The sequence below is a fragment of the Helicoverpa armigera genome, chromosome 10 (genome assembly GCF_030705265.1).
Source record: "Helicoverpa armigera isolate CAAS_96S chromosome 10, ASM3070526v1, whole genome shotgun sequence".
Lineage (NCBI taxonomy): Eukaryota > Metazoa > Arthropoda > Insecta > Lepidoptera > Noctuidae > Helicoverpa > Helicoverpa armigera.
Window position 1 is genome coordinate 1104518 of NC_087129.1, and position 27252 is coordinate 1131769.

The following is a 27252-nucleotide window of genomic DNA, read 5'->3' on the forward strand; positions in this document are numbered from 1 at the left end:
GTGTTATAGCAACTATGTTCGACAGATAGAACGTTTAGCGTCTCTTTTACACTAAACAGGATAGAATAGGATAGGTGTACTTTAAGTCGAAAATGTCTGTAGCAAATATAGGGGTATTAGTCCCGTTTCTCCCAGCTGGTTCTGAGAACTCTTTGATGGCATATTTTGGTACTAAAGTTTTCGTGACACACGTGAATGGTAATAGAATCTTGCTGGTAATATATACTGAATAGAATTTAATGAATTCATACCGATTACGTGTTGAGTATTCTTGAAACTGGTTGTAACGATTTCCATATTGCTTTTAGTTTCTGCTCTTTGATTTTATCACATTTTTTGTTACCAATTTACGTACTTAGATGAAGTAAATGGTGTAATTGTTGCCTAGGGAAAAATATGAGCTATTTAGAGAGGGTTGTAGTGGTGCTGATTGTCCAGAGTACGTACATTTAGATAATGGCACACGTGGGTGTGTAAATACACATCGGGGAATGTATTATGAGTGGTTGAAATGATCTCGTTTCTCGTGCGAAACAGACCGTGCTATGTGTGTTGTTTAGCCTGTTACTGTTTAGTGTAACTTATTTTTGTACAATACTTAGAGACCGTCTAAAAAGTATAATATTATTGGTTTTCTTAGATCTTAGGTTACAACTATTGTACGGAGCAGCGATAACTTTTTGTAATAATTAATCCTCACTAAAAATTAAAAGTAAATTAACTTAGAATTGGCAACATGAGTGGATTTGCAGAATAACCATATTTTTCCCAGTTTACCAATATATTTTCCGAACTGATTTCACATTTCACAGACTTTTAAATCCATAAACTCAAGAGCAAATGTAGGTAAAACGTCGAGTGTACATATTTTTTATTTCACAAAAGTCATACTAGTGTACATAGGTATGTAAATGTACATGCACATTATCTTTGTATGACTCGATTGCCAATACTGAGAGCTCGCAAGCTTTCACACTCAACATTGCTCAACATCCCTATATATGATGAAGTTAAACTAGGAGTGGTCTATCGAATACCATTCCTCCTATCTCCGACTCTTCATTAATTACCGGTGACTGGCGATCATTTGAAGGAGCGACTAACACACTTACGAGTAATCGATGGATCGTATTGATTTAGACACTCGTAGTTCAATCAAACGAGAGAACGTTTCGGATAATTTTTAGTGATTTTTGAATTGAAATAATTTTTGGAGTCATATTATTAAATATCATGTCAATGTGATGTGAATTTGATTATCATCGAACAACATTGAAGTTAAAATACATGTACCTATGCACTCGGTAGATATGAAACAACATATATATTATTTTGTTTAACAGTGATTGTTATGGAACAAAATAATAAAGTAACCAACTTATGACGGCTAGAAAAAAAGTGTTTTGCATTAGTTGAACCATTATTTTTCGTCAAGTTAATCTTTAGTTGTAATAAGTTTCTTTAAATTCATTTGATTTACCTTTCTAATCAAATGTCCGTCTGTCTTGACATTGAAGTGATTCTTCATCTTATCTGATTGGCATTTAGAAGTGTAATGCATTTGAGACAAAAGACTGCACACTTTTCGCTACCAGTGCAAAATGATCCTTATGCAGTTGTAAATAAAATCACATATTGCTTGTGACGGATAACCTCTACGGACACTAGTCACAGGACTGCTGATAAAAGATATATTGCATAGATACAGTTGTACCTACTTTATTCCTTCACTCTCATATTCCGATGGGACGAGTATCTGACATGACTGGGGAGAAATCAGGAAAAATACAGATTTATAATGCACTATAGGTACAGAGTTCCAGAGAATAGTGCGTTCAAACGAAAACTCTTTAGCTTTACAATATAAGTTTCGATGTAATATTACTATTTACTCGACAAATGTGGTACAAAACTGTTTTGAACTAAAAACAGCGTATTGTCAGGCTGTAAGCCACGTAATTGACGACCATGCCACAATAAGGTATTTACTGCATTGCGGATCTAGGCCTGCTAATGTGTTTGTGTCACATTTTTTCTAAACGCCCCACGGTACAGTCGTAACTTAGTTTGATTATACCATTTATGCTGAAAAAGTTCATTACGCCGTATGAGGTTTTCCTTTGCCCCTTTTTTCGTGAGCTGTGTAACAAGTTTTCTTTGAAAAAAAAAATGTTTTCTACTTTTCTATTTCTGGGTTTTTGCTGTTCCATCAACGGTTTGAATGAATGGTTTATGGTGACGATTGGCGGAATGGCTAAATATGTTATGGTTGAATAATAATTAAGTTAACTAATAAAGTTCATTCAATCAAGTGAGCATGACTAATATTATTGCGTGGCAAATTAGAATTAGAAACTCTCTAAAGTGACATACTTTAGAGAGTTTCAAAAGCAATAGAAAGATAGACACTGAATCAGGAATCTGTATTCTATGCAAGCTTTCTTTATGTGTTTACGAAGAGCTTAATGTTTTATGTTAGTTGATACATAAAAAACAAAACGTAGCAAAATTGTGTATTAAAATTGCTAACTAAATACTTCTTACAATAATCCCCGAATTATCTTAAAAGTCAAGCCGGCAATATCAGGTTTTATATTCCTTACGTCGCTTAAACAGCAGGTCCAGAGATTTCATTAAATTTTATACGCCCCCAACTAGAACCTATCTCGGTACTTTTATTAAGTTAGTTATTCTAAACTTAACTACTAGTCTGGTAGGTTATCGTTTCAAAAGTTTTGGATTTTACGTTTTCTCACGGGGAGGTGGAAACATATTCACAATGTCTGCGTCGGGGCGGAGGCGAAATAAAGTTAGGATTTAGAAACTTGTATGCGCATATTGACTAGTTTAAATTGTGATTTTCTGGTCCTGGCTCCACTTTGCATATTGGTGTTAAAACTTTGTTGCTGTTTTGATTTTTGCTGCAAATATTTTAGACTTTGCCGGTTCAGAGCGGATATAAGCTGATATACTTAGTTGATTTATCACACATTTCATAGTAACTTTAGTTTTTGTTCTGTATATTTAATGATTTAGGATCATAGGCTTTTTTCAACAGATATGGACAAAAGTTAGCCATAATACAGACTGATGAGGAATGATGATGACCATTATAAAATGGCTTTAAAAAAATTGGTGACAACAATAAGAAGTAAGATTCAACAGAAGTTATTTTGTCCACTCTTATGCTCAAAAACTCGCCTCTAGTAGTCCTATCCGTTGTTTTGAAGGAAAGATTAATAGATAAAGCACAAATAAAGGTGCTCAAAAAACCGACCATTAGTCGTAATTAAACAAATATTTTATTTACCTAAAGCCAAGATATGTTCAAAACCAAGTGTTGGAGTTTAAAATATGGAGAGAGAAATGTGTGTTTTCTTCACTTTTACTAAACTAAAACAGCAGGAAAATATATTGTTACGCTGAAAACATTTACAAGCGTGCTCTTGGCACGTTGCCTAATCAAAATTCCTGGAATATTTTTCACCAGTTCATACGCTTTTCTTATGAGTACGAATAAAACGTGGTTAAAAAATAAGCACTTGATAGTCAGTATAATTTGCTGATGTTATCTTTTAAGTTAAGCAATTTTATTTTGGCTTTTATCTTCCTATTGTGTATAAGGGCCAGTTTTCTTACAAACAACATTTAAATATTAATTTTTACAAACGACTTTGGAAGTAAGTATACAGTTGTTTTAATTTTAGACACGTTTAAGATGCCGAAGTGAATTTAAGCCTAAGTCAATTAAACAAAATGACAACAAAACATTCATTTTATAAATCGAATCCTCTTCTAAAAACAGAAGCAGCCAAACTACAGTGTAACTCATTTTCAATTCAGTTAAAAATTCAGTCGAACACGATGAACTATAAATAAAATAAAAAAACAGTTTCTTGATACGAACAAGCTAGTTTTAATCTCAAGCCTGATGTTTGATTGCCAACTTTCCTTTGCATATTCATAATTGGCTTCTGAATTGCCAGAGCAAAACAAATTTATTTCATTACACTAAAACAAATTGCCTTCATTCCTAATCCTAGTTTCAATGTTTTAATTTTCTATTTTCATCCAAACTTAGCTAAGTAACAAAAAAAGTAATAACATTTTTCGTGATCTAATATTTTATGCTGTTTTTGCTAACCTTTTAGACTAAAGAAATAAAGTGGAAACACTTTTTTTGATCGCTATAACTTAGCTTTGAATTTTGGTAAATAATTATGTATGAAAATGTTCAAGAAAAAGGTTCAAAAAACTTTAATAAACTAAATCAATATTGGTTCGAGTAATTTAATTCAGTTGTGTAAACTTTTTATAAAAAATATCTACATATAAATATGCATTAATAAATTGAAATTGTTTTTTATCTACACATGAGTCTTTTAAGTTAGGTACTTTGTGTGGATTAGATAAAAAAAAGAATAATTTTTAATACACCAATTAAAAATGCATGGGATGTCTTTATTCAGGAGTTCATCGTCCTAAGGCTGAGATAATTAACTTCTTTCTAGCGGGTTTTCTCTTTTAAAACTATTAAAATTCTACTCTTATTGAAATGGTTTTCTATAACCTTGATTAGTTTTTACGTTACAAATATTAATAAATTTATTTGAAAACATGAATATGAATTTATTGATAGTAAACTATTAAAACTAAATTATTACTTCTAAAGGTTATCAAAATGATAATTATCAAGTACTACGTCTTTAGTACTCGTATTTATATCGTTATTTATTCAGTTTAGTGCCTAAACTAATGTTCTATTTGATAAAGCCTATAAAATATTAAAATGTCTAGGCTCGTTTACAGGTTTTAGTAATAATACCTTTTGTTATAACATTAATTTGGCTTTTAATAACGAAGTATGTTGTTTGACGTGAAATGATAGGCTAGATTATATGTCTAGATAAGTGCAGACAATGGTTTGTGTAAGCTGCTGGTAATGATATTTATTGGAGCATTTATTTTATAATGTCAATTAGGTTTGATATACAAAATAGAGTTCATTTTCAGGTAACTCCCAAAACGAAGTTTGATACAGTCATTATTTGGCTAGACTTTTTTTGTAATTAGGCCTAAATTAAGGTAATTAGATGAATTTGAATTTCATGGAATGACTATTACTTGACCTCTAAACATTATGAAAATGAGTGAAAAATCTCGAGTACATTTCATCGGTAGAATATGTTTTTTTTAGATTGTATACTAATCTATATTATTCATGTTGTACACATAGCTCGAGTCAAAACAATACGATACCTTAGTATAGTGACCTTGAAAGTAAAAGAAATAAATACAAAAACATTAATACCATCTCAAATGAAAACTTCAACTTAACCCAACCAAAAAAAAGAACCGAAACTCCAGTTAATTAACGTGAAACGGTAAGATATAAAATCCGCAAAAAACTAATATTCATTTAAGTTAGCTTCTGTAAGCACCTACTTGCACAAAACCTGATGCAATCAAGGTAATGAAAAGTAATGAAAACAAGCCACGCTCTTTATGGTAAATATTCAGTGGAAACTGTAACAGCCTGTAACGGCTTCTACACACGGATTTTAGGCTTAACCAACCATTGTAGTAATGTGAAATTAGAATGTAATTGTTGTATATTGAGGAGATTTTTGAGAGAAAGTAATGGTGTTTGTGTTTGGACAGTTGATTTGGCGAAAAGAGAGAGTGCATAATGTAGGAAATGTAGCGAGTGATTATATTTAAACACTTAAAAGAAAAATGTGTTGGTGCTTTTTGGAGGCAAGATTTTAGCGACATATTAGATTGGTGTGAATGGTTGTCATTGTTCGCGAATGGTGTAGGTATACGCAGTTGATTTTTTTGTGGGATAGGAACCTATACCTATGCAGATGTATTTTTTCAAATTTCCGTTGAAAATTGTACTAATATAGAACTACGTAATATTCATTCAGGTAAAGGGTGAAGCACCCTCATCAAGGTAATGAAAAGTAATGACAATTCAAATACATTTATCAAATACAGACAGTTTTTTTTTTATATGCTGACTGAATGGAAGAAACTACACTAAATGACAGTATAAGAAGTATCCAGAGGTAAATAGAGAGTAAACATGACTTTATAAGCGACCGTCATGCCATTCTTTTTTACATTAAACCACATAGTTTTAACCCAAAGCGCACACTTAAATATTCCACATTCTAATGTGACTTATTTATAAACTAATTTAAAAAGCAGTTTTAGCACTTAAAACTAACAAATCACATTCATAAAGATAACACATTAAAAAGTTCTAGAAACGTTGCTGGCTTTGCAAAGTGTGAGTGAATGCATGCCAACATTAACATACTGAAAAGTTTTCGTGCTGCAAAAATATTCATAGCCATCATTGCGTTAACAGCCGAACATATTGTAATAAGCGTTATGCATAGTAAGTCGTTGTATTTTTCCCTGGGGGTTTATAGAATTTTGTAGTAAAATTAATATATCTAGACACACGGCAGTGTGTCCGCCAAGTTCGAGCAAAAAAAGCGACACACCGGCCGTGGGTTATATTACACGAACCATTTCGGGCCAAATTCGACCCCCCTATAACTCAAAATCTATTTTATTTACACTTTTCAAATTTCTAGTATCTGTTGAGACCCCCTCACTTATCTAAAATACAAAATTTCATTAATATACCTATTGTAGGTCTTGAGATATTGACGTCAGAAAATCGCTATTTTTACTATACACTCACTGACTGACTGATTCACTGACTCACTCATCAAAAACCTAGACCACTTCCAATGGTCGTATTGACTTGAAATTTGGCATGGAGGTAGGTCTTTATGTCAAGGTAAAGGGAAAAATCTGAAAATGGCCAAGTGTGAGTCGGTTTCAAAATAATGAAGGTGTAAAATACCCAGTGTAAATTTATACCCCTAAGGAACTAAAACGAACTAAATTTATCTATATTTATATAATATATCTTCGAATGGTCGTACCGATCTGAAATTCGTTATAAAGGTTTGTATTTAGTCAAAGTAAAAATCTGAAAACGGCCAAGTGTGAGTCACTTTCGAAAATAACGAATGTGTAACTTTGATCCACGAACATAATATATGATAACATGTCATGTCAGTCAGTTGGTAAATCTAGTCCATTTAGTTAACCCATTAGAGGTCAAATAAAAAGTGCTCATATTTTTTTAGAATTTTCTTTATTTTTATATTGAATTAGGAACTAGAAAACACAAAATGCAAAAAAAAATACAAAATTCGTATCCTTCAGGAAATTACAGGGGTGTACTCAACCGAGTACAATGACCGCCTATGTATGAAAATTTTCAAAACATGCCTTTTCGACACAAAGAGTTTTGAGGCACTTCTTACACTGCCAACGAACTCTCGAATGACATATAACACACCGCAGTTGTTTTTCCATTTTGGCGGGATAGTGTCCGACTCCATCCTGAGGAAGGCCATCAACTGTTGATGCAGCCCGGCGCGATATTATTCGTTCACCTCGGCGTAAATAATATCTTGCAATATGACGACGAAACATGAGTTGATCCATGGAATTGTTATTAGCCATTACATGTAAACGCCATGCATTAGCAACTGCCATGTCCACCATGTAAGTAAATATCACCCACCACCACTTTTTACCATGTACAGTAATTCTATAGAGTGAGATAGACTGGTCGAGTTCATCCACACCTCCCATATTTTTATTGTATGTTTGAAATAACTTCGGTATAGCTACGTCCGCCTTCTCCTTCTTTATTGGACACCATCTCTTGACTGTCCCCATAGGTTCAATTGTATCGTAGTTGGTTGCCATGGTACATACACTGTTATCTTTCCATCTAACCAATAAAAGCTCGCCTTCCTTGTCAAACCTGTAGTCATAAGTGCCACGTGCCTTCTTTTTCATTTCTTTTGTGCTGTTCAGTGGACATTTCTTAGTTCTATTTTCTCGCAGTGTTCCAGTAGCACGGTAGCCTAGGCTTTTCAATTCCAGCAATAGGTCGTAGCTTGTAAAAAAGTTATCAAAGAAAACCATGTGATTAGCTGGGGTACAGTTCAGTTTCTCCAACAAATTTTTGACTACGCGAGAACCCAATGGATCAGAAGTTGGTGTTTGTGATTTTCCACAGTAGAAATCAAAGGAATAACAATATCCGGTTGAACTGGCTGCCACCCAATTTTTATATCCAAATCGGACTGGTTTCCCACGAATGAATTGTTTAGCGGGGTGGTGGCCATAGTATTTCACCATTGATTCATCAACAGAGATACTCTCATGAAACACTCCCCACTGTAAAAACTTCTGCATAAGTTTGTCGGCCAATGGTCTTATTTTGAACATTTTATCGTTAGACGTTGCTGCTAAGTCGTTGTTTACAAGATGAAGATTTCTTTTTATATCCCTGAACCTGTGTCTTGACATAGCTTTGCCGATCAATTCTACGCCTATGTCTTCATCCAATGACCAGTACATAGGTTCTCGTGGTAACTTATGGTAACCAGAAAATACCAGTATTCCTAAAAACTTCTTCAAATCAGAAGATTCCAGCTGGAACTCATGCCTATTATGCTGATTAGCATACAATTTACTATTGGAGATAATCATGTCAACAATGTCATCATCAATAAACTTTTCAAATAATTGTACAGGATTCAAATCCTTCAATTCCTCACAAATAGCATTCTTTCTATCGCATACTTGGGAAGTAAGCTCAGCAGCTGTAGAATATGAAGGGATACATTTTCGCCAGGTTGGATTAGTCGTAGATTGGCGGGCAGAATCCTGTCGTCTTCTTTTTGACGCCAGTGGTTCATGATCACTGTCATCGCTATCACTATCCTCTCTATTTACAAATACCTCAATAGTACCAGGCACGTCTCGCGGTAGTTGACATCCTACCATATCCTCATCAGCACCTTCCTCTTCATCCGTCAATGCACATGGATCCGGTGGAATGATAGCCAAGTCACATTCGTCGGCATCGCTATCCTGTAAAACGGCTTCAAGAGCTTCTTCTAGCCCCTTGTAACTTTTTTGAGCAGTAAAATGCTGTTTCTCCATTATAAAGAATCTAAAAAAAAAAACAAATATTTTACTTACCTATGTTGTCATTGTACTCAAACGAGTACAGTCACTTTTATATGCACGTAATTTTATTTGAGTCACGAATAACTTATTGTATTGCTATTTATAACTTTCTCTGATATATATTTTGAAATAATCTGACGAAAAAAACAACTTAAGAGAAGCAATTACAATGAAAAATCTAAAAAGGTTCACTTACCTCAACAACGTTTCGGTGACACGACTTCAACTGCACTTTTTTGTCAAAAAAAATCACGCTACCCACATAATCTCTTTCAAATAGTTGGACAGTATCATAATAAAGTAAAATAACAAGGTTACCCACATTAACTTTACGAGATCTGTAAATGTCACTTAGGAATATAGCTGTACTCAATCGAGTACAGTGACTTCTAATGGGTTAATCTAGTTCATTTCTTTGTAAGAAGCATGGTGCATATTCAAAAATCTGAAAGATAGTATAAATGAGACATTTCCTTAACTAACTTAATCATAAAAAAAAAACAACCTTCCAAAAATAAATGAAATCCCACCCAAAACAAAAATGTGAAAGGCTGCCAAGTTCGATAATATGGAAATCCTTCGCCTATAAAAGAAGTGAGATCTGAATAAGTACCAAGTTCCATACACATACCTCAGTTAAAAATAGTTACTTTTTAATAATGTTACTTGGCAAGTTTTAATAGAAATTTAAATACTTGATTCATTGCGTTTAGTAGGTTTATAACAAGGTGTGTGAAAACTTGCCAAGTAACATTATTAAAAAGTAACTATTTTTAACTGAGGTATGTGTATGGAACTTGGTACTTATTCAGATCTCACTTCTTTTATAGGCGAAGGATTTCCATATTATCGAACTTGGCAGCCTTTCACATTTTTGTTTTGGGTGGGTACTTCTATACTAGACCTATCTAAACTGTATATTAACATATCAAGAGGAAAGATTTGAATGTTTGTTTGAACCAAATTTGCTCTGAAACTACAGAGCCGATTTGAAAAATTCTTTCACTTTTGTAGGCTACACTCTTCCCACGTAACATAGGCTATGTTTTATCGGGGTACAACCAGAAATTCCCTAGAGATACGAGTGAAACCGCGGGAAAGCGGTTAGTCGAATAATACAACTCAAGACGTACCTACACGAGCTTAATGCTTAATCGATTAAAGATATTCAAAGTATTCGAAACTCTATGTACACATTGTTATAATTCCAATCGATATAATCAATTAACTACATTTATGAGTTGAGTACATTCGAGTGGTCTTCACTTAAAACTTGATGAATATTGGACGACCTCGAAGTTCATTGACCTCGGGATATTGTCCGTTAGTGTATCATTTTCGTGTAAATATATAATTATAATTGAAGTATAGTATTATAATTACTGTTGATTGATTCAGTCCTGGAGTAGGTCGTTAGTAAAAAGGTATTACTGAGAATTGAAGGTGAACTCTTATGGTCTTACTACAAAAAGTTAAACATACGATCGACACGTGTTTAAGAAAAGTCTCCAAACACTTCTTATTCGTAAATCAGTTTTTTTTTTTGGCATTTACTAAGAAGAGATTGTATGTTTATATTTCGTATAAGTTACGTATGTATATCATTTCAAATATCGTTCATGCCAATTTCCTCTTAAATACGTAGCACATAATATTACTTATGTAAGTGAACAAAACGTATTCCAGGTACTAGCTACTTCATGATTCTTCAAAGGAAACATGCATCATGTATGGCAGTTATTACAAAATTTTAAACTGAAGACCGCAGTAAATATTATTACAACTAGTTCTTCCATCAACTTTTCATCTAAGCAAAGTTACTGAAGTAGGGGAAAGTTTGGTCTTCGGTGCATATTGCTCGCTCAGTTTGTTCGTCTTTAACTTTTTCACTGTAAACACATACGTCATGCTTGTACATATTTCTGACACGCGATTCAGAAAAGTATAATAAACCTGTCGTGTGTGAAACGGAATGGTAATTTTTCAATTACCCCCCAAAAGGGTTTGGTTTCGTTTCCATTGTTTTAAATTCGAATTTTAAAGTTGTTTTTTTTACTTTTTATTTTTTTCTGGTTTTCAAAGTTCAATTTAAAGTTTTATGTGACATATCTTTAGAAAATCTCGCAACATGAAGAGAATATAAGCAAGCTTAAATGAATTATGGGTTATTTTTGATGCAGTAATCAAACATTAAAATCGAAGGACATTGAACGATGTCTATCCTCGAACATAAGGGTTGGTCTTAAGGGACGCAAACCCGCATGATAACAATAGATAATACGATTATAATCGAGCCAAAGTGTATTGATTTGAACAACCAACAAATGTATTGTGTCGTCTACAATTAAATATGAATCAAACAATCCCGTGGTCCAACTAATTAATTATTTATACGCCACAAATTGTCAGTGTGAATTACAATAATTTTCTAATTACCATAACGTGATTTTGTGTACGTTTGTTGATTTCAATGACTGAATGCAGTTATATGCTTAACTGACAAAACATGAAAAGTATACAACAAACACAATAGTATATTTTTTAAATCACAGCACTTATATTTTACTTTTTAGGGTTCCGTACCTCGAAAGGAAAAAACGGAACCCTTATAGGATCACTTTGTTGTCCGTCTGTCTGTCTGTCTGTCAAGACCCTTTATCTCAAGAACGCGTGGACGTATCAAGCTGAAATTCACATGAAATACTCAGGTCTATTGTCTCTTTAAGCTGTAAAAATATCAAACGTCTAAGCCAAGCCAATCAAAAGATACAGCCGATTATGTCGATATTTTCAACAAATTTTCGACACTCGCAAAGGAATCAAAACCTACAGGGTACTTCCCGTAAACTCAGAGTCTTGAAATTTGGCATGGAGCATTGTCATATAATGCAAATATAGGAAAAATTACGAAAATCTCATTTTTTTAGTTATATAATATAAAAAAAAAGATTTTAATAAAATGAACCTTACTACCTTATTTCTCATGAACGAATAAAGGTATCAAATTGAAATTTATACCAAATATCTAGGTCTATTGTCCCCCTAGGCAGTGAAAAAATCAAACTTCTAAGTTAACGCGATCAAAAGATACAGCAGTTATACCGACACCTTAGACGAATTTCCGTCACACGCTAGGGAATCAAAACCTACAAGGTACTTCCCGTGAACGGAGAATCTTGAAATTCGGCACGAAGCAACGTTATATAGTACAGATAAAGGAAAAATTGCGAAAATGATAAATTTGAAGTTACATAAAATATTAAAATATTATTTTTGCTTACATGACATAAAATATTTTTTTAATAATTATAAACTTACTACCTACCCTTTTTCACATGAACGCGTAGGGATATTAAAGTTGAAATTCATATCAAACACTTCTTTAATATAATTGCCTCTAAATTGTGAAAAATTTTAAATCATTCAAAGGTCATTGGGCACCTTAGTATGGAAACCATACCCACGGCGGATAAGAACTGAATATAGCACAGTATAATGATAAAGGCTCTGATTTACTATGGCATTAGTCGCATCAATGTGAACTATGGGAATCGAGAGAAAATCAGGTGTAAACATCAAATATTTTCCTCATTTCAATGGGGAATTTAAACGACCAAGTTTGACGGATTTGAGAAATCATTTCTTTGTAGTGAAAGAGTATACGCGCCGTTTATTTCCATTGTCATCAGGTCAGGATCTGATGATGGAAATCCTGAGAAATCGAGGGCTACTATCAGAAATTGTAGGCATGCATAGGATTAAAACTTGATTGATTGGCGCGAGAGTCACTTTTTATCTATACAGGATTTGTACGGAACCCTCGGTGCGCGAGTCCGACTCGCACTTGGCCGGTTTTTTTATGTTGCATTTTAAAATTTATAAACGGTAAAGTAGACAACTAACACACAGAAGGTTGATGGTGATGAAAAAAACGAATGGACACTGTAATTTTAAGCTTTTAACTGATCTTTGAAAACTCTCAATTCAAATACCTAAATAGGTACAAAACACCTTAATTCAGCGAGTTCATAATACAGAGTTGTATGAGAAGTTATACGAATATACATCGCTTATAATAATTTGACAACTTTTAACATATTCAAGGCAAGAAGCCCTTCATTTGGCTAAAGACATACGAGTATCTTTGAAAAGTTATTCGACTTTACATCGCCATCTTGTTTGAACTCCGTCTTTGAATTAATGGGCTTTGAAGCAACTTCAATCTTCTTTTGAACACGTGTTTTAGTTAAGCAAAAACTGATTTATCATTTTACGTAGGTAGGAATAAAATATCAAGTTCTCCAAGTAAAGATAGAAAGACGAATAATTTGTCAACCAAAATAAGAGCTGTATATAAAAAAGGAAAATTATGGAAAAATCATAACGTTGTTTTGTCGTTTGAGATGTAAAATTATTGTTCTGAATATCAATTTACATATGACAAAGGCTCGGTGAAAATTGACTGGATAATAGACAGTCGCACGAATGATTTGTGAACGCTGAATGCAAAATAATACCTACAATAGCTAAATAAATCCGAGGATTTCGAAACTAGAAACACGAGCCTTTAGTTAGAAATGTAAAAATGTTTTCGATAGATATTTTGGAGTGTGAACTCATTTTGTATAAACTGAGATATCACTTCACTTTGGTGCTTAAATACACCCTGTTTTAATTAAGATGCCACTCGAAACCGTCTTTACTTAATTATAGAATAATAGAGGGTAAGTCTTGCGTTGCCACGAAATAATAAATTTCATATACGTAAAATTTAATAAAGAACGGCCTTGGCGTAAAATCAGTGAGCGGCCTGGTTTCTACGTATTAATTAAATACCTATGGAGTTTTCGTTCCATAATTACGTGATAAACCTTTTTTGCGGTGTGATTTATTAGTTCCAAGGCTAGCTTTGTTTTCCTTATAAACTGGGTCGCTGCTTTTCTTGGTCCTACAAGACGGAAAAATTACTGACTCAAATTGCCAACGAAAGTATCAAATATTCATCAAATATCTAAGAGATATTATATCAAATATTGTTGTCAAAACGTCAGTGTTTTAGAAATAGTCTAGCAATGTGATAAGCTTCGACTAAACCACCCATCACCGACTCCTGGCATGAGGTTTATCTGATTTCATCCACCTGTCAGTCAGAACTTGGCTTAGCTAATATTAGAACACGAGTGCAAATAAAATTGAACTTTACCTGCATTATCATTGATTGCATTTTACGTTATCTTGCTCTACTAATGGTGCGTACAAGGACCAATTGTTGCCAGCACAAAAAAATGGAGTTTCTGGTTCATCGAGGTAGAAGCAATGCGTTATTATACAATAGACTTGTGAAATCTTCCAATATTTCGCTTTTGTATATCCGCGCTTTTATTTTCTCGCCGATTGTGATTTTATTCCTGAGAGCTTTTCGACGATATTTCCTTTCGAGAAGTCACTTTATATTTTTAGTCTTATTTGTCTTATCGTTTTCTGTTCACTCTATTTTCTATATCTCTTCAAAGTGTAAGAAACGGGAGTAGATAGATGCTTCCAAAATTGTATTGGCTATTCTAGATATTAACTTAAAGAGATAGACTGGAATGTGGAAATGAACATAATCTCCTTTTTGCCTAGATTTTAAAACCTGTAACTCCTCGTCTAAGCCAATCCACATTACGTTTTACCCCTCATATTTTATTGAAAATTTTACCTTTAAGCATTAGTAAGTTACCGGTGCTTTTATTTTTAACCGAACGGTAATTTAAACGAAGGTTTCTCCTCGGGTATTTTAGTAACCTAATAACATATTGATATGGGTATCGTATGTTTTTGATATTTCGACCTTTCAAAGTTAAATTGAGGCCTTATTAATAATTTTGGGTTGTTTCGCCGTGGACGAATGATTATTTATTTTGATTGTTTTAAGTATTAGTTGGTTGGGATAATACTGTAGTAGTAGAATATTATACGAGTTTATATTGATATGGGTTAATTGTAAATGTCAAACTATGAAGAGTTTGCCTAAGCTGAAATGACTTGCCCCACTAGGTATCGCATTTGTATTATAAATGCAGTAACAATATTGCATTCATGCACTAAGACTAAGATTTCTCTGGCCTATTATAAGTAGCTAAGTACCTACAACCTGCCAATGGAAACTTACTCTTCAAAGTCATGATAAAAGCCTTCCCAACTCAAAAATGTGCCGTGCCCAATTCAAAAATAAATATTTCGAACATGGACCAGATTCCTGTATGTCCCACTATTATATATTTAAGTACTCCAAGCTCATGTCGACTGCGACAGCACAGGTAGCGCCGCGCTAAAAATATTAGCTAGACAGCGTGATTCGTAGTGGAAAATGTCAGTTCATAGTACCTGATGTAGGTGTAGCTATTTATAAGTGAGGTACAGATTTAAAAGGTTTGTTTTTAAAACTGAGAGTACAGTTTGGGTGTTATAATATGTACGGTAGACTGCACATCAGTCATGCACCTTAACTCAATAGTAATAAGTACGATTTTCCTATAAAACTGTTATCACTCACCTGAAGTTGACTGTACCAATTTATGAATGTAGAGGTATGTAGTTTATCAGCTGTATTAGAACCCATAAATCAAGTTAGTTAATAACTTACCATGAGGATAACCGACCGTGTGTGAAAAAGGTGTCCTGAAATTGTTATTCTAAGAAAAATGTAATTTTGTTTATACGTATTTTGGGAATTACTGTAACATAAGTTTTGCGAGTTCCTTGCATTGGTATGATTTGGGTTACTGAATCTCTACCTACTAGTTAACCAATTAGGGATCCCATGAATTGTCCTCGAAGCGAAAAATCATGTTTCTTGAATTTGAGTTCTATTCCATCGTAATTGACCACAATTTTGAATACCTACGATAAAATATTCAACCGTCCCACAAATGAAGCGGAGTCTTAAAGCGCTTAGTTCCACAATATTATTCCCCATATTCTAATAAATTAAACAATGACAAACCGTACCCAGAATCCATTTGTTGGCCGCGAATGAATACGAGTAACCTTGCATAATAATAGTCAAACCCGAATATTGGTCGGACCCAAGATTACAAGGATCGTACAAAGCCTTGATATAACATCACTATGTATTAATATGGTTGTAATATTAATCCAATAACGTTCTCAGTACATATGGACCTAATAAAGTTATTTTGTGGGTATTTTTTTGCTTAGGGAGTTTTGCGTATTTTTTTCTTAAAGCCGCGGTAGTTGCGTAGCCGCTCGTAGTCTTTCGTAGCCGCTCGTAGCGTTTCGTAGAGTGCTACGCCTTAACAAACAAATAGAAGACAAATTACTAACTTGTAAAATGTACATCAATGACTTAAAATACTTATAAACTGATGAGAAAGCAATGTATTATTTTAGCCGCTTTTTCTTCCTACGCTGTCCCCAAATAAAATTGGAAAATATTTCATATTTTAATTTGCTTTGTTATCATTAATTCGATCAACTGCCTACTGTGATAATATCTCCCACTAGATATTTTAATGGACCGTTATATAACGTCTGCCAAAAACTGCTACGCAGACAATGCCTTACAAATTGCCAATACCACGAAATTAGCAATACCAGTCATATGATATCTAATACAGAGGTCACACTAATTCAACCAAGATTTATAGCGTCTATTATTCTATTATAATAACTCAGTGATGTTAATAATACTGCCCTCAGCCTATGACCGGAGAATGTTTGATAATGTGAAAGGTCACACGTGGTAAGGTCAAGCTACAATTACTAATATTAATTATTCAACAATGCGTACTTAAGACGGATTAATTAAATATTTGTGTCTTTGTGGTGTTGGTATTAAGTTACGGGAAGATATTTTATAAGTGTTGTAGTTCTATTGTTAGTTTTGAGTTTTATAATGTCATTTCTAATGATAGTATCATAATCATTATTTATTACTAGGTTTCCATTGTCAACTAACAGCGCTTTCAGACTAGCGGATTTTGACGCACGTGGAAAAAGTTGATACACATTCCGAGAGGCAAAAAATCAGCTTTTGCAGCGGTGGGAGTTGTCAATTATACAGCCAGCGCGAATCGAGCGATTTCACTTGGATCAAATAGCGAGTGGAAAATCCACTATTGTGAAAGTGCTGTTACGGACTTTAATCAGTACAATGTTCCGATTTCATTCTCAGTCTGTAATCAAAAAAAGTACTCAAAAAGTTGAGCGTCAGATAGACAGACTATTCCAAAATTTCATTACAAAAAATCTCCATATTCTTGCAAACATAGATCCTCGAAATAAACAAAATACCAAGTGTACCATCAAAAACCGTTAAGACAGGCAAGATAATAAAAAAAACCAGATACTTAAGGCGTTTAGAACAGAAGTTTGTTGAAAGTTCGGAGTTCGCAAACTCTGTTAGGTCTCCAGACACCTGTGGCAATAATTTGTGGGGCGCGCAACATTAAAGAACTTTCACTCAACCTATAAGTGTAATGGAAAAGTTAATTTGATTGCTGCTTTTGTATTCAATTTTAATTGGTTAAATTATTGTACATTTTAATTGATATTCATATTTTTATTATAAATTGATAAATGCATGCAATAAAAAGTATGCTCTCAAAAAAGGCTTTTCAGGATATAGGAATGTGACAAACTTTCTCTTCTTTAATATAACAGCCTAGCTTTTGCTAATTCCTGAACTTCCTTATACGTCACAACCAGAAAAATTTGGTGAACCTAATTTTCTCTTTTTCTTCTCTCAAATTAAAAAGAATGTGAGAAACTCGATAAAGCATAAATACTTTTCCGATTCTGTATTACACCAAAAACAAAAATCAAGATCAAAACACAATACATCTGTACAAAAACCCCTCCAGGCATCAGTATCAAAACACTTAACATTACACCGTAATTATCGTCTTAATTCCCTAAAATTTAAGAGCTAAATTCGGTTAACAGATGGATTTCAACCACAAACAATAATCCGACCCTTTGGGTACGAGCCCGTGAAACCGAAAGACGTAACAGGTAGGTCATGGTAGACTGAAGTGTTAAGGCAGAACGATCATTAAAGGGTAAGGTTTTTGATTTTTGGATCCTTGTTTGAAATAAAGGCAGGGCTGTGTTCCTTCTAACGTGAATGATTGGATCGACAGGATGTGTTGGCTGTTTGTTACTTTGATGCACAGTGAACTTTGCAGTAACGTGGCTTATATGTGAGTTTAAAATATATCTAATAGGTTTATATTCTTAAAGTACATATTATATTCTTAAAGTACATATATCTAATAGGTTATTTTTATCTGGATAATCTGGCAGGAGCTGGATGCGAGAAGCCGAAAATCGATCTCAGTGGCGTGCACTTGGAGAGGCCTATATCCAGCAGTGGACTGCGATAGGCTGATGATGATGATGATGATGATGAATCTATGGAACTAGTTCCCATTGGATGTGTCGGTATGAGACAGTGAAATTAAAAGAGGTAACAGGTAGGTCAGGTCATGCAGAAACATATTATAAAGGTAGGGCTGTATCGCTCTGATAAAGTAAATATGTTTGGATCTGTGGATAAATGGATCTATGGCTGTTTATTACTCTTTGATGCATAGTAAACTTTGTACCAATGTGATTTATACCTACATGAGATTTGTAGATAGATTTTTTTTATTCAAGTATAGTAGTAGTAGTAAGTAGTCAGGATGTGGGTGCAACTACGAGCGGAAATTATATTTTACGATGATAAACAGGTATGAAAGGGCGAAAAGCTTCTGAGATAACAGTTAATACTATTACTTAAGTAATCAGAAAGTTTTGAGAAATCAATAGTGATAGTCAAATCCTGAAGGCGTTAACTTTGTTCCATATTCATTAATCTGATTACAAGCGAACTTTGTTGCATTACATTATAATGCTATTATACGACATTACCTTTCGATAACGTATATGTATATATATAATAGAATTTGCTGTAATAAGTGCTAGTTTGCATCGCTCAACTTGTACGGAAATATATTGTCTAAAGGGAGTACCTCGTACTAGAATGTCCTTTGATGTTTGGTCTAAGTTATTGTAACTTAACGATTACATACAGTTAAGATCAAATAAGTCTTAGTCGTGTGTGCGCAAGAAGTACGAAAGTGTATTATAAAACTTCTTCTATTCCTATAATTTATGATCATGACATGTTTAATTTAACTGAGCTGATTCGTCATAAAGGCAAATCTATATCTATATACATATAATAAATCTGTAAAAAAACTGTGTCTGTACATTGAATATATTAAAAAAATAATAATTGGGTGGGGTTTAGAAACAGTAATGGAACACAAATCCAAAAAAAAAAATTCTGTCTGTTTGTCTGTATGTCTGTATGTTGTTTGTACACGCTAATCTTCGGAACTACTGAACGGATTTCAATGATTTTTTCTTTGTTGTATCGGTATTAAGCCTGGTCAACATATAGGCTATAATTTATCTTCGAAACTTGAAGACCTGATGCAGAACTCCAACAGACCAACAAAACTATAAGAGATACAAAAATGGTGCCATGGCAAAAATTGTTTCATGTGATGAGCATTTTCAGCTGAGATAATAAATTTTAAGATCTGGAACACCTGATGTGGAACCCCAAGAGCCCAGCTTCTCTGTACCATATACAGGTATGACGTTTTAGCAAAAGTTGTTCAATTTGATAAGCTCTTTCTATTGACTTATACAAATTGAAGATCTAAAACACTTGATGTGGAACTCCAGGGGCCCAGCTAGACTATAGCATATAGAGGTATGACGTTTTAGCAAAAGTTGTTCAATCTGATAAGCACTCTCTGTTGACTTATAAAAAATGAAGATGTAAAACACCTGATATGGAACTGCAGGGGCCCAGCTAGACTATAGCATATAGAGGTATGACGTTTTAGCAAAAGTTGTTCAATCTGATAAGCACTCTCTGTTGACTTATAAAAATTTAAGATGTAAAACACCTGATGTGGAACTCCAGGAGCCCAGCTAGACTATAACATATGAAGATATGGGGTTCTAGCAAAAGTGGTTCAATCTGATAAGCACTCTCTATTAAAGTACAAACATCGAAGATCTGGAACACCTGATGTGGAACTTCAAGAGCAATACTACACTTGAAATTTATAGAAATGAATGTTATGAAATAGGTATGGTGAATCAAAAAAAGTAATTAGTTCTCCCTGGAGAACTCAGTATATATAGCAACGCGGGGTCGCTACTCCCCGTCATCAGCCTCAGATGTCCTGCGGTGCTTATATCTCATTATTATTGTCGTTATTATCTCAAGAGCCTTTGTCCCAATTATGTTACAGTCGACTTCCAGTCACGATGCAACTGAGTACCAGTGTTTTACAAGGAGCGACTGCCCAGCTGACCTCCACAACCCGGTTACCCGCTCAACCCAACACCCCTTGGTAAAACTGGTCAGACTTACTGGCTTCTGACTACCCATAACGACTGCCAAGAATGTTCAATGTCAGCCGGAACCTACAGTTTAACTTCCCCTCCAAATAACGGTCATTGGTATCCAAAATATACGTAGAAAGTACATACGAACTTAGAAAAGTTGCATTGGCAGGTATTTGCCAAACCTGGAATCAAAGACGCACGCTCATACTTGAGAGATTGGTTCTCTACCCACTAAACCACCAGGACTTCCACTAAGTTACCACGACTTTGTCATCTATTTAATGTTTTTTTACGTAATAATACATGTTATATTTTTGTCACACACAACTTAAATGCGGACTAATTAGAATCACTACTTTTATCCCTATGGTCACGTCTATTGCGGTTCAGTTCTCAGCGTTTTGTTTAGTCTGCTGTGCTTTTGCCGTTAAACTACAAAAATTAAACATATGGAACGTTTCTAATGGTTATGCGTATTTCGTTGTTTTCAAGTCAACGGGCCCTTAAAATTCAATATCAGACTATTCAGATCTTTGATTTTGCTGACCCCGTAGTCGCTGGCATAAGGGACAGGATCCGCGTACGAAGTCGCGGGCAGAAGCTAGTCATAAATAATCATATTTTTCATCAATGTATATTTTTTCCAGACTTCACTAGTATAAGTGCTAAATCTATTTGGGTTGCTTATATAGTCGCTGGAACTCGTATCATAAGCCAAACGCATATGTCTAGTCGAGATAAAATCCAGATTGTGCTCCTGTGAAAGTGGCTTATTTCAGTTAAAGCATTATGTAATAAACCAGTGAGACTAAGAGTGGTCTTTTAAGACTCATGTGTGTTAGGTATAGTGGAAGTAGGAAAAAATAGAAAAGTGACTGTGGGAGTGTGGGATGATACTTACTTTTATCATTGAAACTATGAGGCTACAATTAAGTTTGGTTTTGAAAAAAAATATTACCTTTAAAACAGACGGAACATATATCATTCAAGAATTTTTTAACGTTTTATGTGGCAGTATATACCAAGATTAAGTTGATTTCAAAACAAAAAACAACCCATTTGACACATCAGTACGAATAGCCAGGAGGTAGCTAAATAAAGATAGCTTCCAAAAATCTAAAATAACACTCATTTTTCTCAAAACAAACTTATTCATTCAACCAACCAAAAATTATTAATATTCAAAAATAAATAAGCACACATAAACTAACCTGCAATATTACAGCATCCGAGCAGCAAAGTCCACAGGGACAAGACTCGAGTTGGACTCGCCCGCATAGAACTCTCCATTTTACATTTTTACACTACACGACTGCCGAACACCGCACAAAATCTTCACGATTACATTTGGATATATTTTTTCCACACCTTCACGTTTTCATGTTCTGTAACAAGGTAAAAATGTATGTAAGTGTATATTGCATTAAGTTCAAGGTAAAATAATACGTTAGGTTAGATTAATTCATACAAAAATATTTTAATGAAATATTAAAAAAGAATTTGTTTATTTAAACGCGCTAATATCAGGAACTATTGCATGGTTCGATTTGAATTAATTAAACTTTATACTGTATCTCGTTTATATACAAATTATTTCGTTCTTCTATCTAAAATAATTTGATATTTGGGCATAGAACCATCGTTCGTTGGTTTGATTAAACGCTCTGAAAAAGGGCATAAAAATAACCACGAAGATTATTGCATACTTTCAAAAACAAATATATTGTCAGCTGGTGAATACATACGGAAAACTAATAAGGCTCCTAGCTTAACTAAACCTTTTCACAAAGCACCCTAACTTCATTACATTTTTATCCATACTCGACTTCAAAAAACCAAAACTAATACCATTAAAACATGCGCTAATTAATATCAATTAACTTGAACAACGGTTAACATTGAGTTTAATTTAAACCGGGTTTTGGTACGATAACCTAACGGTGATGTGGCGAGTATGGACGGTGAACTTTTAACCTCACCCAGTTTGTTATTGACCTAGATATTATAGAGAGCCTTTATTTTTTTAACTCAGTTTTTTATTGGCGATGAACTATAATGAACTGTGCGTACATATTTTTGAATCTCATACAGCCCACAACTATAGATTCTTCACTTTCAGAATTTTCCAATTAAACCAATGGCTTTTATATACTTTAATATTGATATCGTTTATTGTATTAAAAAATCGACAAAGATGCCAAACGACAAGGTAGTCAATTAGATCTTAATAATCAGCGCCCTATTAGGTTTATATATAAAAAACAAGACATGGTAAATAAATAAATAATAATATAAAAACAAGAGATGGTAACAAAGGGTAAACAATTAAACGGAAATTTTACCCTTGAATTTCAAAACGGGCTGAAAAACAATATTTTCTAGATATTATTTACTTCAGATAGCCATTTGCAAACTTTACCCGAACAAGTACTAATAATTGAGTCGGCCTCCTCGCCTTTTAAATTCATTACTCGTTATAATCCTATTTTCATTAATGACTCAAAGATCCTTGAAAGTCGTTTTCGTAAATTAAAAAGCTCGATAATTAACTGTGAGTTTGAATCAAATACGAACTCGGAATAAATTGAGGTGTTATTTCAAAGTCAGTTTTTGTTAGGTATCTGTTAATTTTTATTCATTTCTATACTAGCTTGTTCTCGCTGTTTCACTTTTGTATAGAGAACAGGCATCAAGTATATTGCCATAAAACGTCAAAAAAACATGCAAAAGGAAACACACACTTAAAATTATAAAACCGTCAAAGCGCCTTTAGCAAGAGTTACGTGGTTAATTCTTATTCCAACATCAATGATGACGAGGAAAATGACGACGACGTAGGTAGGTATTTACCATCGTTGTGTCGCATACTAGGTTCTTTAACATCATAATCTCAATTCACTAGACAATGGCTCAAAACTTACAAAATACTTTTTACTTATTTCACAAAGATAATATCATTTTTCTTTCCACCGATAAGATCAATATGCATAATATTTTCATTACCCGACTTGAAGCAGTTTGGAAGCCAGGATCAATAGATAGGGTATGCTCCCGACCATCCGTCTCCATATTTCCTGAAGACCGTCTGACAATAACCATCAGTCTTACTAAATTGCCGGCCATGTACCGATTTCTAAGGAACTTTCGCTTTTCTATAGGGCACGTAATTTGGCTGACAATAAAATATTGATAAGAATAACTTATGTGTATGTGTGCGTTTTTTCGTATGTGACCAAAATTTTAATTTGAAACGATAACAGGTTGTAATTGTTACATACCTTCAAGTATATGATAGAAGTATCTTGTTCATATTGCTTTATGAATGTTAAAGTTATCCGTTATGGAGTTACAATGTGATAAGTTGAAAGACAGATATAGGTATAGGCAGATTGAATTCACTTTCTCAATTTAAAGGATGGTAAAAACAAGTAACTTTGTAATACATGGCTCTCATATACTAAAAGTGTTCCCACCTCTATACTTACTATCAAAGAGAACAGTAATTGAAATTAATGAGGAAACGCGACATCAAAATAATGAGAATAGTTTTCTAACGTTAGTCTAGTGTTCGCCACTTCCATTGTGAACACTCTCTGACTGTTAAACTAGTACTGTTCATATTATAAAAACTATCCACATATAGCTTTAGCTGTTTCCCGGGGTAAAAGTAAGTGAAAAGGACATCAATTGTCCTTTCTGACTCTAACTATCTAACAAAATAATTCCATTTTAATCGGTTCGATAGTTTTGGCATGAAAGAAGAACAGACAGACAGTCTGATACTTTCGCGCTAGTACAAGACTTGAAAAGAAAATTTTGCCGCTGAAAGTAAAAGCCGTACACTACTCTATGTCTAAAATATATTAAAATATTATTGTTCCTCTAGTAGAAATAATATCAGGATTATTATTAAGTAAGATACAATTTAATGAACAAACAAACTTAATTTCAACAAACACAGGTAGGCAGAACCCACAAAGTTTTGCGCTGGGTTATGCTAACCTCAAACCTGGCAGAAATAATATAGTTTAAATAGGCCTTTATTATTTCACCAGTTTATATAGAGTGCCTACCACAAAAATTCATAACATTATTTTTAAGTGAAAATAATTGGCTTTGGTTTTTCGAAAATATGTTTTTGGTAAACAAAACCTTTGGACAAAAACCTTTCCAAAAACAGAAGTACGTTTAAATGCTTGACAGTTATGTTTAAATACTTAATAATAGTACACATTTTAAAAAATACATAGGGTCCACTGTCTCTACTTTGTTATAAAGAATCTTCATTAGTCTGAATCGACCCCACACACCCTTGAGAGGCTGGCACCATAATTATCTTGAAAAGGACTTGAAAATGAAAATCTAAACAAACATTCAAGTAGATTTAAGTTTCTTTCAGTATATATTCAGTGTATAATCTACCAAAAATCCTACACTAACACCGGTATTTGTCGAGTAATGATAATATTATGGAAGTGAAGATCTGATATAACAGCTGCTTGCAGTAAAAAGAATATTGAAAGTCAGCCCCATCTGCTTGAAATGGAAGCCGGCCACGGCAGAAAAAGGCTCTAACTACATGATGACGTAAGCTAAAAAATCCCACTTAAAACTGCAAAAAGAACGTAGGTACATATACTGCACCAAAAACTCTTAATCCCTTCTCGGAAAAATCTACGGAGCGACTTTTTTAAAACATAAAAATCAAAAAGTAACAAAAAAGCCGTTGAATCGTAAAAATATGCAGAGGCACGACACTGTTTTAATTGAATAAATTACAATTTTTTTTTGCACTGTAAAATGACAATGGGCCTCTCTCTTTTGTATTTCTTTTTTGCAATTTCTACTTTGATTTTTTTTGTATTAAAAAGATATCAGAATGCTGTAAATATTTAATCCATAAAGGATGCCTTTTCTATCTGATAGTCATAGTGAATGATTTGTGTATATTTGACACACAAAGAAATATTTACATTTTGATAAACTGAAATAATTATTGAAAACTTTAAACTCACAAAGCGTGCATTCTCAGTTCAAATAAACCCCTAAACAATTCTAGAAATGGCCGCCATTTTCCTTCCACACAAGTTGACTCACAAACGCCACGCTAAGCAAGAGATCCGCAAATGCTTGCTAAGCCGGACAATTCCTCAAACGTCATTGGCCAGTTGTTTCCTTAGTCCTTTAGTTCATTAAGTATTTTCATCACAACTCAGCGGCGACGCGCTAAGAGTACCCCCGAGCCACAGTTGGGAACGCCGCTTTTTCTTGAATTTTTAACAGCGCTTTAATGCTTTGGTGCTATACATAAGCGGCTTGCCATTTAATAATGCACTGTATTAACTCGCGTCTTAAGTGCAAATTGCAACGAGTTTGCAGTCGCTAAAGTAATGTGATAAGTTTTATATGCTACTTTTGCTGGGAAAATATTACAGTGAAATTAATGTGGGGAAGTTAGTTACTAATGAGTTTGGAGAGTAAATAAAAATGTTCAGGTGTTTACGGTGGAGAGATAATAAGTATCTATTTAGTTTTCCTTCATTTATTTAAGTAGCTTTTAATATATCGATAAAATATACCCCACTTTGAGATACCGAAAAGTAAAAAAATATTTTAAGTAAATTATTTATTCCGCTGTAGCTTAAGCCATGTCCCATACAAGAAAGCGGTGCTACAGCTATACAAAATATAAAGAAGATGTACTTTGTAAGTATGATAATGGCGGGTTGTTGCTTGTAATGATTTCTTACGTGAAAATGGACCTGGAAAATATATTATGACAGATATGCTTAAACACGGTTAGGCCTTTTTTGAGGGCTTTTAAACAAACATTATGCGGTTACAAAACATTGTTCAGTGCTTTTATTTATGAATACATTCTAATTTTGATTTATGGGCAGAGAAAATGAATGCTTTGTGTTTTTAATATCGTGTTTACAAAACAGGTAATTGTATCAAAGGATCATTATTTTTCTTAAACTTTTAAGTGATTAGTACCTATTTAAAAAAATCTGTTAACATTGCATATTACAATTTTCTTCCAAGCACAATTAAATCACACATACAAACATCCACTTAAACAGACGCGATAACAAAATTTGACTGAACTAAAAAATTCAATTAACGCAGGCAGATATCTTTTGTCTGCATTATTGAATCGGGGAAATGCTGAAATGCATCGCAAGTTCTATGCAGGGAACTGCATTTTGAATTCGAATAATTGCGCTCAAGCCCAAGAGAGAATACCAAATTTAATGTGCACTCAGCAAAAATATTCTAGCCAGGAACTTACTAACAATGCAAGTAAAGGTTTCATATCGATAGGAATAATGTAATCTGTTGAATTCAGTGTGCTTCTTTGGACATTTTCGTTGATTTCGGTGTAATTGTGATGACGGGTTTTTGGGTTGGCCGTAGTTAAAATTTTTGTAACATCATTAGTAATGGAACAAATTGTGGAAAAAGAGATAAGCTTACCTACATTTTATTTCTATTAATACTTGTAAGCTGAAGCTGACAATACCTTACATTGTATACAATCACTTGTGCTGAATAAAGCTTTTCACAAAAAAAATGAGATAACACAGATACACCTTTACTTTTCGAGCAATAAACCTAAAAACAGTGTTGTTCAGTATCATTGTTTTTTAAAACCTTTCTCTCAACGTAATGTTGCTCGAGAAGTCTATGGAGCCTCAGAAATAAGACGGGGTGCCGTAAAATTTATCTTAATAGGCACCTGCATAAAAATACATT

General features: G+C 33.7%; 1 protein-coding gene across 2 annotated transcripts in view; it reads right to left on the minus strand.

Moving 5' to 3' along the window:
- Positions 1-27252, minus strand: part of LOC110375195 (hemicentin-1) — a 152133-nt gene that overhangs the window by 78543 nt on the left and 46338 nt on the right. For both annotated transcript variants that reach the window (XM_049840977.2, XM_064036728.1), the window contains exon 2: positions 21708-21881. In XM_049840977.2, coding sequence (XP_049696934.1) covers positions 21708-21786 — 79 coding nt within the window. In that variant the 5' untranslated portion in view covers positions 21787-21881. The remainder of the gene's footprint in view (positions 1-21707; positions 21882-27252) is intronic.